This window comes from Anopheles bellator, chromosome 2 (assembly GCF_943735745.2).
Source record: "Anopheles bellator chromosome 2, idAnoBellAS_SP24_06.2, whole genome shotgun sequence".
Classification (NCBI taxonomy): Eukaryota; Metazoa; Arthropoda; class Insecta; order Diptera; family Culicidae; genus Anopheles; species Anopheles bellator.
The window spans coordinates 60,692,651-60,709,510 of record NC_071286.1 but is presented as its reverse complement, the minus strand read 5'-3'; the positions used below and the strand labels follow the sequence as shown (position 1 = coordinate 60,709,510).

The following is a 16,860-nucleotide window of genomic DNA, read 5'->3' as shown; positions in this document are numbered from 1 at the left end:
CCGGTCCATGCGACGAGTGCAATCGGCACCGGCTAAGGCCGGCTGTAGTCCGCGTCTGCCGTCCTTCGGTACGTCGGTTGTTGACTTTCGTCCATTTCTTCAAGGGATCTGTTTACCGACCGGAACGAGCAGAGCGGCCGGAAAGACGCGAGCCGAACGTAGACAAATATTTTCACCCAATGCGCTTGTAGGATTATCAGAATTTGTTTCACCATCTCGGGGGTCCCACTTCAAACAGTCGGCGTCCTTCGGCATTCGGCGTATTTTGGCTATTGTTCATGAGATTGCCGGTTTTTGGAAGAAACTTCGGTGGTACCTCCTGAGCCGTTCACCGATCACAGTCCGCCGTAACAGCTCTTCAAGCTCGCAACGCCCTTCAGCGACACTCCTCAGCGGGTCAGGATCGGCGTCGAAAGTGATTAAAATCATAAATTAGACATCAAATTCCGCAAGCATGTCGAGCGAGAGGATTCAATTTCCGAGGGTATCAGCCAGCCAGCCAGACGTCAGATGTCGCTCTCCTGCGCACATCATCATTATCAGCATCGTTGTGGTGTCGTTGTCATCATCACCACCGCTCTCGGCAGAGTCGCGCATCGGTTTTGTCACTGTCAGAAACAGCAGCCTGCAGGAAAACAACCTCCGCCAATCTCGACGCAGGTTTGCGCGCCGCGGTGGCGTAAAAGTTTCGCCGTGGTGCGCCCTTCGAAACGGCGGAATTGACGAGGGTGCGAATTTTTAATCCAATTCACCTATTACGCGCATGAAGGCGCGCCACTAGCTGGCTGCCGGGGTTGCCAGGTCGCCCCGGGGTCGCCCGACTTAACAAGGTTTTGATTAATTGAAAAGTCAGCCTGATTGCAAAAACAGCCCTTTTTTCCCGCCCCGGCTGCGGTAAAGGGTCCCCGGGCCCGGAACCCGGCGGCTTAGTGCCAGGGCTGCGGTCGATATCCTTCGGAAGATTTCTATCTTACCGAAAGGTTGCACGGTGTTATGTTTTCTCTCGGTCTGTCCCTCCTTGTGCGAGGGTCGCTAAGGAGGTCTGCCGGCACCAGGACGACGACGGAAGACGGGCGTTCGATGGCATTGGTTTTGATAGACCAAGTTTATAATAAATTATGCCACAGCAACTTCGGGTCGAAATTCCGAAATCCGCCAATCGTAAATATGTATGACACCGTGGTGCAGGATGGGACAGGAATTAATTTGAGGTTTACGTTGGGGTTACGGCCGCACGGCTTTCTTCGCCGGACGGATGGTTCAGATTTTTCTATGTTTCTACCGAACCTGTGTCCTTTGGCGCACGCCACCCTGCCCGAGCGTAGATTCGATTCTAGATCTCTCTACCGCCAACTTTCAACATCCAGTAACTCCACAACCACAGGATCCACACTCTCGCTCAGCGCTCAAACTTCCCTCGCTGGTTTCAATTAGCTCACTCGGCAGGGTTAGAGGCCACTCGATGTAATTGTTTACCGCGCGATGTTTTCCAGCCGATGGTGCGCTCCTTCGCATGAGGTACTTCCGGCTGAGGATCGCTAGAGTGCGGTGTCTAGCCCCCGCCCGGCTTACAGCTGGCGAGTGACAGGTCCAAACACAGGGCCAAAAGCCAACCTCGCAAAAACTACTCGCGTGGAACCGCGCGAAGAACGAATAATTAAAACTCTTTCATCAGATTTCCGCCGTCACGACTGCGGCGAGAGCCGGTGGCTCGGTGGCTTCGGGATTCAGCGTTTTTGGGCTGATGAATCGTTATTACTTCATTACTTTCACCGCGCGGTGGCGCTGCCGGCTCGGCTTCTACTCGTCGGTCGTCCGTTGGTACTTCAGTTCCGATTGTTTGTGTTCGGTTCGATTATAAAACCAATTAAAAATCAAATTAATTTCTTGTGCGCCGTGCGCTACATGCTACAGACCGATACTCTCTTTCGCCCGAGAACCGGTTTCGGGGGCCGCGCCGCGTTTCCGGTGTTTTGCGTGTATTTTCCCCGCTTTTTTTGTGTATGGTCGTATGTTCTTGACAAACACTGTTCAACCTTTTTTTCTCTTCTGCTTTCTCTGTCCCGGCTTCTAGCGCTTAATATGTGGTCCAGCGAACGACTATCTCGCACTGTGCACTGTTTCCTGGAAGCTCTTTCCTATTTTTAAGGTATGGGGCGGTGGCCAAAGGGATGACGGCCGAACGTCGGCAGAGTATGGTTTCCCGAAAATGTAAATTCACTATCTCTATCGGTAAGGCATGCCGGACCGCGCGCCTTTGCGCTGACACTGCCAATACTTTCTGCCTGGATACCCAGGCCCAGTTTGAAAGTTCTAAGGGTTAAGGGATTTTTCGCCGTATCAGCAGCGGTTCGGGAAACAGCATCAATCTGGCTGATGTCGACATCGACAGGAAGGCTGAATTGTTCGACGAATGATGTTAATTAAGGCATTCCCTTACATATCTTTCGGTTGCCAGGTCTATGTGTATCTTCCTCGAATCGACAGACCCGTTTATTTTGGAGTTGATAAGTTTAGGTACGCTTAAAACTGAAGTTACTGCTAACTTAGTATGAGTACAAGAACTACCCGATGATCCGTGTGTGCTGTTTAACGATGCTGCATCACTATGCAGTACTGGACCCATGTTTCGGTCCAGTACTTCATAGCAATTTGTCAGCATAACCGGCCCTTCGCCTTCGCTACTAACGCATCATTTGGGTTGCCGTTCGATCGCATCCATCACGAGCGTGAATGCCTGGGCAGCTGGGCCGAACCATGAGCTGCTGGACAAATTGTCCCAGATCCCACTGCCCGTGGACCTCGATCGGACCCCGGAACTGGACCGCTGGCCACTTGTCGAACGGCCGCCGGCAAACGACCGGTCCCCGTTCAGGTAATCGACGTAATCGTAATCCGACGTCAGTGGGGCCACCTTCGAGTAGTAGATAGCGGTGAACGTCGAGTAGATGACCACGGCCGCCGTCACCACCTGCGGAAACGGGTAGTGGTTAACAATTCATTTCCATCAGTTCGATTTGCGATCACTCACCTGAAACACGGCCCAAAACTTGTACGAATACTCGCTGATGACGACATCGTAGTATCCTTTCAGCGGGTCACCCTTGATGTAGCGACCTTCGACCGCCGCTAGCGCTGTGGAGACAGGAGTGTTCAAACCGACAGTATTATAACTCGGGGTCTCGTCACACTCGATGGGTGTACCATAAATTAATTTATTCTTGATTTCGACACTATCGAAGCATATTTAGAAAAAAACACGTAAGCTTAACTTAAGCCCCTTAAGCTATGCAAACACATTGAAATAAAACATTCAAAACTCCCGGACTGCCGGAGTCAGAAGCAGTCCACCGGAAGGTTAAATGTTTCATATGAATGTCCCCGACCGACGACGGGAGCCCTATTTCGGTGCGTTCTCTATGGCGTGCATCACAGTCTCGAACGCTTGAGCCGCTGGTCCGAACCACCAGTTGTTGGCCACCGTGTCCCAGATCGCACCCATACCGCGGCCACCGCCTCCGCCCCCGGTCCCCGTCATCGGGCGACCGCCGGCGAACGAGCGGGCCCCGTTCAAGTAATCGATATAATCGTAATCCGACGTCAGGGGGCTCACTTTCGAGTAGTAAATGGCCGCAAAGGTGGCGTACAGGACGAGCGCACAGGTGAAGAGCTGTCAGGCGGCAGCGGATCCAGGATACAGAGATACACCGAGAGAGAGTGAGAAAGAGAGAGAGAACATTGGGGTGCGTTAGCTCCGGTTCTCGCGTTCCCCCACATAAATTATCCCATTTCCTCTGGCCACTAGGAACCGGGGGAGTTTACGGGTAGGTTATGCTGAAACAGTGATAGCTACCTGAAACACCACCCAAAACTTGTACGATCCTTCGCTGATCACGAAATCGAAGTAGCCATTCAGCGGATCGCCTTTAATGTATCGTCCACCCGTCATCGCGGTTGCTGTTTCTGGAATGAAACACAAATCGCACCTTTAGCACCGGCCAAAAACAGGGTTTATCTGTGCAGTGAAAAAATGGGTGAAACGGGGGAAGGTGGATGATTGGTTGCGCGCGTATGGGAGGTATTAAAAAGGAGACCCTTAAACCTCCTGGATAGCGATTCACTTTAAGGCGGTCAAATTAATTCGACGGCTGTCGATCGATTTCATCGAAGCCAAATCCATTTCGAAGCCAACTACCCGAAGGATGCAAATTCCCATAAGATATTTTGCCAAATGGAACCGCAGCCATTGATCAATAGTTGAACTCTGAGGAATTCATCATTTGCTTCAAGGGACCGTGTGACGACACTTAAAATTGAGTGACTCAGCTAGTCGATACAAAATTTTATGAAGAAGTTACAAAAATGCTCGAACTATATAAAGAAAGAAATGGTAATGATGCCAAGAATGTTAATGGTATTTCGTCTACATTGCATTGCATAGGCATGTCGTTGGATAGGCATTCGGTTGTATTTTTACTTCGAATTAGCTTGTTTCGCCCTTCTTGTTTAATCTTGTTTTTTAACGTATCAATGTAAATTTTCCCTATTTCCCTAATACTTTGTTTTTGCAACGTCATATGGATATTTTGCTGTACAATGAATGCAGTTTCTGATAGTGAGGGACCCTAGTTTTCAAATATTCCTAGCATTGTAAGTACATCCAATTACATGTTACGACCTAACGGCTGAACCATAACACCCTCAGTGCGACCAAAAACCCCACGGTTCAAAAATTGAGCAACACTTCGTTCTTGTTCTAAAAATTCGGCGAACCCAACACGCTGCAGTCACTGGCACCTGGGCTGGATTTGGATGGGTTTCAGGTTTGTTTGTTTCATTATCACTCCACCAGGAGCACTTTCCCGACCTTCCCGCGCTTTCCCGATGGATCCTCGAAAGTTGAAAAATGTGCTCCTAGCCACATTCCATTTGCGGCCTTTACTGGTTGCCGTCATTGATAATGAACCCACCCATCCACGTGAGAACCCATCACAGAAGTCACGGACCCCCACAGAAACGCGTGAAGTGAATGGTTCCACGAGTTGCGAAAGTTTTTAATTTGTAACTTTATCTCATTTTGAGACCACCACAGTTGAGCTGCCAAAATGGCACCGGTGACCCTCTTTTCGCGGGAGGCGAGTGTCGCTTTTTTTCGGCTGTACTTTTGGGATGGGATTTTGCATAAATGCTGGCCGGGCCCGGGGGAAGGTTTTCCTTCCGTCGCCACTCGCCCGCGCTTACCGTGAATGCACCGCACAGTTATTTTCATCGAAATCGAAGTTCATGTTCACATGTCGACCGGAGCGGAGCTCCCGTCGTCGCTCTGTGGCAACTTCCCCGAGTCACTCGAGCGAACGGCAGAATGTTATAAACTTTTTCAATTTATTCTCGCTGGCGTGGCATTGCACGCCGGCCCTGGCTTGAGGCTGGCACTCCGGCCAGCCCGAAAGGTCCCGTCGCCGCAACCGAAGAGGGCATATTAGGAGATTTTGTGGATCAACAAACAGCAACTAACAGCAAGTAATAAGGCTGCGAGCTGCCGGTGGATGCCGGTTCCAACTTTGGGCTGCACCGAGCGACCGGAGTGCAGACGGATCGCAGAGTATGCCGGGAAGAGTCGACCTTCGGTGCTCGGAAAAACCTCGAAATCAAAGCATTTGCATGGTAGAGTTCCGTGGTGACCGTAGTTCCCGTGGTCGGAAGCACACTCCATTCTCGATTCGTAAAATTAGGTGACGTTCGACGGTACATCGAATACGGCATCTCTTCAAAGTGCCGAGCACGTGTTTACCCACCGCAACCCGAGGAGGAACCAACCCCGCTGAGCCTCCCTGTAACGCTGTAAGGATCTCGTAAAAAGAATCGCATAAATAAAATCCAATAAAACGGAATGTTTCCCACAACGTTCTTCGTTTGCTTCCAGCCCGGGCTCGCTCGAGCAGACGCTTCCGATGTGAAGTGCCTCGAAACATTCTTCACCCAGACGGGCCCCGGGCTCCCGAAAACATCTCCCGGCAGTGTGTTGTGAAATTGCACAAATTGTTTTACAGCTTTGGGATTGTTGGGGGCCGACCGTCTCCGTGCGTTGGGCGGCTGCTCGCAGCATGAGAATATCCTGCCAAGCGAGCTCGTTAGCGAACGCACGACGAAGCCACCGAAATGGCAGCGGGAGTGACTATAAAACCATTGCTGCAAGAAATGGACCCCGACCGAAAATGCTCCAACAGCTGAAAGCTAGTTTTGTGACGGCCGGGCGGACCGGCATTCGTCACCGGCAGTATGCTGCATTGGGCAAATATGCTAAGCATTCAAAATATGCATTACCAGTTTCATTATCTGCGCTGCTGCTGATGCTGCCGTGGCTTGTTGAGTCGCCGCCAAGGGTGATGTTCACATTTTTATTGTCACCGTCAGTCGAGGCCATGCCGGACACCATCGATCGCATCGATCGTGCGGACGATAAAACTGTGCTTATCACATTAAATAATGTCAGCATCGGTTTCACCATATTGCTGTACGACTGCTGCTCGGTGTCCTGCTCCTGCTGTTCCAGCTCCTGCTGCTGTTGCTGTTGCTCCCGCTCGGCTCGGTCTGCCGCTTCGTCGTAGTCCTCGAGGCCCTGCTCGTAGCTGTCCGATATGCAAGGCGGCAGCAGTGGCCAGCCCGGTCGATGTGTGACGCCGGAATGTCATGTGGAAGAGGCAAGAGAAGAAAAGCAGAATGAGCCGGAGTTGGACCTACGGGACGAGTAGAGCGGTTCGAAAAGAATCCTGCACCGTAGGGAAATGTGTGGAGCGAGCGAACATTTTGTCGTCGTCGTTGTCGTCGTCGGTATTCGAGAGGCGGAAAGGCTTAAAGTTGTGCACCAAAACACCGTTCAGTCGGACGGCCCCAAGACGATGTTTTATTATTTGGGAATTGCCATTAAATTGACGTCAATGCAAATTTCAATTGAAATGAAGCATGCATTGCTTCATTTCATTGGTGCTGGTTCCGAAATAGATAACCAACTACTTTAGCAAACGTTTGATTGAAATGAAGCAGCTAAATAAGTTTAAAAATTAATTTGTATAAACATAAAGGAATGTTACCTGACCGAACGAGCTCTTGCTCGACAATTGCAAAGGCAAAGCACTAAGAAATTTAATTGTTTTACAATTAAAAAGGCGCTGGAAGCAATGTTTGCCCTTTTATTCGAAAAAAAATATTTTCCAAATTACCTGGTAAATAAAAAACAATTATGAGTTGTCAATAATTGGTTGTGTTTGATTGCTCTCTGGAAATTTACGTTCATTTCCTTTTACTATGATGGATGTAACGCGTGGGTCATACCAACACATAGGTCCATAAGTGTTCAACACCAGCATTTTTTATGTCGAAGTGTGATGTGACCACGAAATATGCTACATTTGCGGAAATCGCTTAGTCATAAGATCTAATCTCTTGCCCTGAAGGACTCTTTCGTGGTCATTTTATCCTTTCAAAAACTAAGGACAGGCAGATATTATTGGAAATTTGTATAATTTAGATTTTTTAAAGTAACGGACTCCATGTGATATCTTGCTGTCGGGGCCAGGACTTATTGAATTATTTTCTAAGATGCAAACAATTAATTACAAGTATCTTGAAACTTCTAGTATACGAAGAGGCCATTATAGCAAAGAGTAACGCAACATTTTAAAACATCATTGCAAAATTGAAACTCTGTAGACCAATAAATCGAAGCTGATCAACAAATAACACATAAACAATACACCAACTAAAAGAAATAAATGCAGCTTTATGTTAAAAATCTCTACAACGATAAAAGCAGCAACAACAAAAGAAAAACCAAAACTTTATCTCATGTAAATACTTACTGAAAATAAGGCACCTCTAGTCTATGATACGAATGGTCAAGCCATAGCGAAATCACTTAGTTTTGTAGCGCAAAACTTTGTTGGTTGTTGTACAGCCTGATCGATCCTGATCACCACAACACACCAATCCTCACGCCAAAGCCATCAACACAGCGGTAACCGTATTCCGACTTCTTTCTGCGGTATTTCCAAAATATGCTGGCGCTATGCAATAAACCGGCTTCACCCGGCCCAGTCGTCAAAACACGTCCCTACCTATGCCAACCAACGGGACCGGCCGTTCGTGGACCACTCCACAGACCACCATTCCGCAACATACAAAATGTTGAGCCCGACAATTGGAGACAGCACATTCGGGGCCCTACAGCCCTAGGAACAGTGTCCATGGCCGTGTGGCCGTCGTTGTTTTGGGCGCCGGTGGCCAGATAAGATAAAGCGAAAACAGAATTAAGCGATAATAACAATAAATAAAATTTAATTCAGTTTCTCAAATTGTTTTATTAGAAATAATGAACGCCGGGCTCGGAAAGTGCCCCGAGACTGCCCCGAACGGTAACGACCCGAAACGGGTCCCTTTTCGCCACCATGGCGCGTGAGGCGGACGGTAACGTGCCGGGGTGCTGGTGTCGGGGTGCTGGGGTGTATGAGCGTATGTTGGGCCAATTCTCCTCCCGAAGGTACTTCCGGGTCCGGGCGACGAGCACGAGAGCCGCACAAGGTTCATTACGGTTCACTGCGGTTTTGTCCGGAAAATGTTCGCCAGAGTCGTTTATTCCGGGCCAGGATTGAGGCAGGAGTTAATGAGGCTAATGAAAGAAAAACCTCTGCCTTCGCCGCCCGGTGCGGCTCCGGAAGCGTGTGGCACATAAGCCCCCTGGCCAGCTGCCCACCCCGTGCTGGGCGCGCTTTATGGGCTGAGACTAACGGGCCAGATTATGATCCTGATTTGAGTTCAAAGGATCACCGTTTCGGGGGCGCAAGGATTCGGTCTCACCAGCCAGCGTTCGAACCGATCGCTGGGTGGGCGGTGGCGCAGGACACGTCTTTGGAATCCAATCCGCCGGGCACGATCCGGGAAGCGATGGTGCGTACTACGTTGGCTTACGGTTATGTTAATTGATAATGTTGCGGTCCAACGGAAGGAAGGATAGGAAGGTTTTGCCACGCACCGGAGCACACGTAGCGTGGACGGGAATGCCGAAACAAATAGGCCTCATAAGGGCAGGCAAAGGTCCAAAACGAGTTCTAAATAAACTGCAACCCCGAATGCTCAACAATCGGTTTGTCTTACGATTGGAGCCGTTAGTTGCCGTTATGGTGCACAAATTGAAACAAATGAATTCGGAGATAAGAAACCCCTATGCTGCAAGGGTGCGCTTTGGCACGTACGAAATGTAATGTTGCGATGTTTTGATGATTGAATGTTGCTGCCAATTGCTGTCATCCGTGTCTCAAAACAAACCCATTTTTCGGCCACCCAGCACAGCGCTTAATTGAGTGAATAAATTACCGCATACGGCAAGTTAAATCACTCGGATAATGCAATGGGGGTTCTCGCTTAATGTGCCCACAAAATAGCGACCTTCGTGCGACCGACGATGGATGGGTTGCGCAAGAGTGTATTTAATTTGTAACATTTTGTGTAATTCTGCAAATTCTTCACTGGCCCCCGGTGGGTTATCCTAAACTATTTCCTAGTGGTTTACGGCAGGCGGCTGGCTGATGGTCACGCCGACGGCTGGGAGCTTTCCTATCCGTGCAGATTACGCGACCTGCTTAATGCGCGTAAATCACAGACTCGGAATGATAATTAATGTCCGGAAGGTCGAACAACCAACGTCCGGTGAGCATTCCTCACATTCCCGGGGAAAAGTGATACCTTTTATCATGCTGGCAGCAAATGGACATCATCACGATGGCCCTCGCTCTTTTTTTTGCTGTTGCCCCAAACATGGATGGATGGATCAATATTCATATGGCACTGTCGCCGGTGCACTGCGTGATCCGCGTTGCATATTCAATAAATATTTCACCTATTTATTTACGACCAGAGACGAGGTGAAATCCGTATCGCAAGCCCTGATCTCGTGGCATTCGCAGGTCCGCCGCAGGCCCGCATCCAACAGGACACTCTGGGAAAACTGGGAAAACTTCAAACACACCGGAAACCGGTAGCCCACGTTCGCGAAATGTATTCATTGAAATGATATTCAATTTATTTTGATGGAGCTGACCTTGGGTGGCCTACCTTCAGCGAAACGGAGCGAAATGAATGGACACATTAAAAATACGCGCAATGTGACGGAACGGCAGAAAAAAGGCACACACATGGAGCCGAACATAAAATCCAACATCATAAAAATAATTAATAAAAAACAAAATATGAATAATAATAATCTCCAGAACCGGGTGGCCAACGCAAAAACAACGCCGCAAACCGTGCAGATCCGAAAGCACTAAGTAAATGTATTAATTATTTCCACTGCTTCCGCGCCACCACATTTAACGGCCAGGTACGGTCCGCTTTACAACCAACCACTTTTGATCGGACGAAGAAATTGGACATGTTGAACCGGGTTCGGGTCCGTGAGTATGGCGAGTACAAGTTCAATAAATCCAAAAGTCGGCGTTCAAATGGCACTGGGTTGCGGCACTGTCCATAACGCACCCTTGCGTTAACCTGCCCACTGCACCCGAGTTGATGAATCCCATTGCCAGGACACGCGCTTCCTGCCGTTGGCCCATGAAATTCGAAAAACAATTTTGAATTAATGAACTTTGCTCCCGGTGCATCCATTAATTATTTGCAATCGGTTTAGCCGCTGCATAACTGGGCCCCCTGGATGTGTGGATGGCGGGACCGTTGGGTGGCGTCGGGAGGTCAAGAACGAACACTGGCGACGAATATCAATTTTCGGGCGCAATCTGACACACACAAAAAAAACAGGATTCAGCTCCCCGAAGCTCCGGTGCGGCTTTTACAACCACCCCGCATGATCCTTCCGGAACAGGCGGGTGGCAAAGGCTAGGAAGGGGGCCGGCAGGGGGAGACATCGACCCGTTGCCGGTGTAATAAATGATCGGTACGGCATAATTAAAATTAAAAGCTCGCACACAAAGTCCCGAGTCCTTTTTCCGCCCCATTTTGTCCACCGGTGGGGGTGGGGCGTGAGGGAACCCCAATTGGTTTGACCGATCGTGCGTGCAAATTATGCTACGGTCGAATTGATCTTTTTTGCTCGCCCGAAAACTTTTACACGACACCGGACCACCGGCCCGGGTGGTGATTGTAATTGTCAAATTAAGCGGTTTAATTTAAATCTCAGCCGAATGCCAAACGGATTCCTCGCCGGACGCGGGCCAAGCGGGCTGGCGGCTACAGCTGGGCCCGGGTTTCGTTGCGGCCACAAATTAAGCCGGCCAGCATCAAGGACACGGCCCGGGTGCACACTCAACCGACATCGGTCACCAAACGCCAGCGCCAGCCATTTATCGCTGAAAATTATGCAGAGTGAAATAATTCAGAAAGGACATCGCTGGCCCGCGGAGCCTGCATCCTGTGCACAAAAGAACACCAACCAGCGGCTCGAGGAGGAAAAAAAGGAGAACCGGTGGAACCTATCCCGACCGCCACACGACCATCGGAACGTTCGACAGTTCCCGACCGTTGTTGGAATCAGGGTCCAGTCCCCAACAGCGGCGCGGCGTTTGTTTTAATGTTTGTTATTGCAGCGCATCCGGTCGGCGCATTAAATCCGGCGGCGAACATAAATTTAAATTCAATCTACGTATTAGCGGCCCGTCTGGCCCTGCGGGTGCATATGATCGGAGCAAACCGACGCAAAAAACCCACCGGCCAAACTACAATCTACTGCCGCGGCCCGAAACGGGCGGACGCAATGGCAAATTGGCATGTTGCTGCCATAAATTCTTCGGCGGCCTAATCCGACCACTCGGCTACTACTCAGGCACAGGAACCATAACTCGACATGGTTTGTTGGAAGCCGACCGGTCGAAGCGCCTACCTTCGCGATTTGTGTGCCAGGCCAGGCACAGTAATTACTGTTAAGTACAGTTTTGTAGACCTTTTTTCCACACCCAGCACCCAGCAGTGATCGATCCTGACGACGGCCGGCAACGGTGGTTCGCGTTTCAGGACAATTGTTTCAGGACAGTCCATCGTGGGGTGATTGGAACATCCCGGAACCGGATATGCATCATGCTGCCAGTAATTGAAAGTTGTGTTGTTTGTTTTTGTTGTGTTGTTAATCGTTATTGCTCCAGGCATGCAACATGCAGAAACCACGGCGCAAGGCAGCCGATGGCAAAAAACGCTGATTTTCGCAGAATTTTACGATACCTTTCAGTACACAGAACCTTTTTGTACCGTATGTGAACAGGCACTCACTTCGGCGTGAAATGCAAATCTAACAAGTGGATGCTCCGTAATTGCCAGCCTGGCTGGGTTTCAAAGAATTCAGTTCAAAACAATATTTGCTCGACATTTGGTCCATGGTGAAGGATGAAATGTATTATTTACTCATTAATTTTGAAAACCTCATCAACCGATCCAGCTCAAGTGAATAGTTCATCGGATAATCAATCCATACCTTTTAAATTCTAACCATCAAATAGCAACTGCTCTAACTTAGGTCGTTCCGATGATCAGGTTAATATATTTAAGCGGCTGAAATATTAATGAGCTAGGATGGCCTAAACCCTATCGCAAACAGTCATTTGTCGGTGTATTACTAACTTGAATTAAATCCATAATTAAGAATCGCTATCGTGAAGAAAATCCACTATTCCACCATTTTGGAAGAACATATTTTCAACCAAAAACCCGATTCGTGTACCAGGTTCTATTGCTACTGGATCGTTTGCAAACATAAAAACCCCCTATTGAATTAAAATATTCCGGAAAATTTGCTGCCGACCAACCAAACACAGAGTTCGTAGTCATTCGAACCCCACGATCTGTTTACTCCGATTTAGCACCAGAAATTTTATTTACGCGCCTCACTGTAACTCGCGAGAGTAATTAGTCTGCAACATCGCTTTCATGCGCAGCTAGGTTTTCTCTTGCAGCAAAAAAATAAATCCTTCTTCACTTTTTTATTACAACGAATCTTTTTCCTCCGAAATGCCACTAATACCGAAGGATTACGCCGAAGTCAATACTAATCTTCGCGTCGAGACGGTGAAAACTAATATCCCTCGAAACGATAATAATCCGAGCGGCCTGAATGGAGCCCGATATGGTGCCGCATCCAATCGGAAGCCATTGAAAACGTGTCCGCTGCACTCCAATTGCAACAAAAAAATTGAAACTTCCTACAAACATGTTTACACCTTCGATGGGTGACATAATATTAATATCTGCACCGAACTAACCGGCGCACTTCGTGAAGAATAAATGTTGGTTTAGTTACGATGGAGTGGCAGCATCGGAAAACCACAAAGGATCTCAGCGCCGTGGCTGGCAACCAATCACCGTGATCATGAAATCGACCTCCACCAAAACGGGAGCAAGCAAACCCGAAAGGCTTAACCGAACACGTGCGATGCGCAGCGATGGCGGAACATCCTTTTGTGGCGAACCTGGTGAAGTTGCCATAACTATTTGGCTGACTACATTTCGGAAATAATTATAACTTCCGGTTGAGCACCTTCACCGGACTTCCATTTGCAGGTGCCAAAATGCACGAGTGAAATCGAGGCACGCGCGAGAGCGGGACGGAGCTATACGGAAACATATCAAAATGATCGCAACTGGCACAAAACCAACATTTGCCGATGTTGGCGGTGCGGCCACCCAACTCTATGCCGTCATGACACCCGAAGTTCATTAACACCATCCCCAATGAAAGCGAGTTGATGAATAGTTTCCGCAGTAATTAGGCAACTTTATTTGAGAGATAGCTGCATATTCCCGTGCATCCTTGCATTAGCCAGCTGTATCCTGGGGTTGGTGCACAAAAAACCCTTCACACACAGACGCACACGTGGTGGTCCCGTTCCCCGCGCACAAACACCATTCGCATCGCATGCACTCACGGTCGGGCGGTTTGTGGCGGCCATCTGGGGCGGAAGGAAAAACTCATTTTAGCGATTCGTCGAGTTTCGGGCGGAGTTTTCGTCAAACAACTTTGCAGCCCAGCCAGCCAGCCAGGCGGTTGCGTGAAGTTTAGCGAACCGTTATGATTTTAGTGCATGATCGTTTAGTTTACGCTCACAACTCAAACAAAAACTGGGACACTCTGCCCAGCCACGCTGTCATGTGCACGGTGTGTCCTGCAGCAAACGCTCTACCATTGTAGGATCTTGCCTGTGGGGCACAAAGAGCACCAGCACAGGCTAGATAGGGAGGACATGTATTTGCAAAAAAGTGATTCACCATCAACATGTAAAAATAGTTCAGTGACGGGCATAATTACTACAATATCGCTATGGCGCTGGCTGTATGCCATTGGAAAATATAACTAAACACATCAATTTCGAGCCACTCACTGGAACCGGCACCGATAAAACCCCACGTTTTCCGTTCCTTTTTATCCTCCTCCACGGAACTCCTTTCGCAGAACACCGTTAACTTAAGCGAATAGCAATAATACCGTCTCTGCTCGCCCAAAACCCGAACCATTACTTACCGGCTTAACTGCTTCACGACCGGCACTATCTTCGGTGTAGTCGCTACCGCACTGAAGCCCGGCGTCGTCGACGGTTCCGTCGAGTCCTCCGAATCCTGCCATCCGGCGGCTTCACCATCCGCACGCTGAGCTCCTTCAGTAGCTTCCTTGGAGTCCGGCGCTTGGCTGACGTCTTGTTCGAAACTTTCGTCAGCAACCATTTCATCGGACGCACCGACAGCGCCGCTGCTATCTTCATCTTCCGCTAGACTGACTGCCCCGTCAGTCGCTCCGACACTTGCCGCACTGCCCGGATGCGCTCCGACGATGGCCAGCAAAACTAGGGCCACCAGCAGCAGTCGGACAAGCTGCTGCTGCAGCATTGACCGAGGAGCCGGCAAACTACTAATGCCACCGCTACCGGTTGCCATCATTAGACACTGGCGCGAGTCTTGCGAAACCACCACGGCTTACGTCCGGCGCTGCGCTCGAATGCAGATCCCACGCGTCCAGCTGCGGCAGGTGCGCAGGATGTGACGTTGGTTTACTCTCGTACTTTCTGGGAGCCACCTGATAGCGTTTCGGCTGTTTATCTAACCGGCCCCGGCTGGTTGTGGTTCTTCCGTGAGTCTGCACCAGGAGTTTCGCGTTCGAGGATTGCCGTTGTCCTTCGCTGGGATTACTCAATCACTGAATTAAAAGTGAAGTGTGGTGGTGGTGGACATCGAGCGGAGCTGCTCGGTAGCGCTCCTGGATTGCCGGAGGACGTTGTTCAATGGGTAATCCTTCTTGATAATTGTCATTACCTGCTCTGCTCAGCAAGGCACATGCATGTTCCCGGAACTCGGTCGCCCGGTTTCAACTTATCTCTCAGCACGCTATCTCGTGTGGTCATCAGTTACATCGACTAGTGGCCGCCAACACGGTAATTACTGGCAGCCAGCACTTCCGAAACCTCGAAGTACCACTATTTCGTTGGGTCTACTATTTGCCTTCACCAACAACAAACCGCACTCCAACGGAGAGATTAGACCAGCACTCCAACGGTCGCTCTCCACTCTGCTTGCCTCTAAGTTCTAAACCGATCACCGAAATCGAATTTGGTGTAACCAACCGATCGACTGAAACCGTACTGGAGCACCGAAGTGTCGGTTCTCTACCAGGAAGTGTCCATTAGAAACTACCCCACCATACGGTGTCCGCTTCCCGCTGAGCTCTCTCGGTGGTGGCTCGTGCTACATTTTACAAATCGACCAAAGTGGGGCAAGAATATGCTATTCCAATTAGCACCTTCCGCAGCGATGTCGATACCATCACCGTCCCTCTGCCAGCTGCCAACAGCCGGCAGGTTGGCTAACCTAGTTTTTAGCGCCGATCGCACGTTAGCAGGATTTTTTCCCCCCATCACTACGGTTCCCTACTTTTCGCCAAAAACTGTGCTACGAAGGTTGTGAAAGTTACTCCGGAATCGGAACCGGGTTCAAGGATGTGAGTGGAGAAGGGGAACGTCTTCCAGACGTAAACTGACGCTGTACGCTGTACCGAGCGTAAGAAATGTCTACCTCACACAGGTACATGAAGCAATAGAGACACTTTTCGGAACCAGTGCCTCACAGACACAGTGTGTAGTGTATTATCTACTATCCCCGCGGGGCGTGGGCTTCTGTCGAAAGTGAAATGTCCAGTGATGGATAGACCAACACAAGTTGTGAAAATAGCCTAGATTCCTCTCTTGAAGGCACATCCCGGCGGTATCGGGTTCACAGCAAGTTCAATCGTCACTTTGGCATGGAACTTGATTAATGCACTCCCAGCTCGTCTAGACTTCAATTTCCGGGCCATCGGTTTTTCTTGCCAATTTCCGCCCATCGCCCAGTTCATTCGGATGAAATCAGCTCATAACAGACAGATGTTGTTTCTGTGATTCGATCCCACTTCATTCCAGCGCCCCATTTGAGGCCATGTATTGATCACGGACGCACCATTTATAAAATAATTTTCTTACCAAGCCCGGTCCGTCCCGTCCCGACTCGACTCGATCAACGTTGGGACTGGATTTGTCTGGCCAGTGTCTGGGGCAGACCTTTCACCCTTTGGACAGTGCACCGACAACTTCATCACCGGCTAGACAAGCGCTTCAGGTGGGAATCGATCAAACGTTAACGCACCCAGCACCCAGCCACCACCCCACAGGTCAACGCGCCCTTGCAAGCCAAGCACCCCCAGCCCGTGGTCAGGATGTCCAATTACCGAAAGATTTCTCAATTTCCACGAGCCTCGGTGCCTAACTCGATTTAGCCATCGGAGAATGAAAATGAAACACGGCTGTTTTTTCGGGGGCATCGAATTCCATCCGGACACGATTCCGAAAG

General features: G+C 49.5%; 1 protein-coding gene across 1 annotated transcript; it reads right to left on the bottom strand.

The window, feature by feature from the left end:
* Window positions 1-2,692: 2,692 nt before the first annotated feature.
* LOC131207808 (uncharacterized) lies at window positions 2,693-14,919 on the bottom strand. Its single transcript, XM_058200438.1, has 4 exons — window positions 14,510-14,919; window positions 6,325-6,629; window positions 3,032-3,129; window positions 2,693-2,971 (listed from the first exon to the last, which is right to left on the bottom strand). The coding sequence occupies exons 1-4, from the start codon at window positions 14,917-14,919 to the stop codon at window positions 2,693-2,695; spliced, it is 1,092 nt and encodes a 363-aa protein (XP_058056421.1).
* Window positions 14,920-16,860: the final 1,941 nt, after the last annotated feature.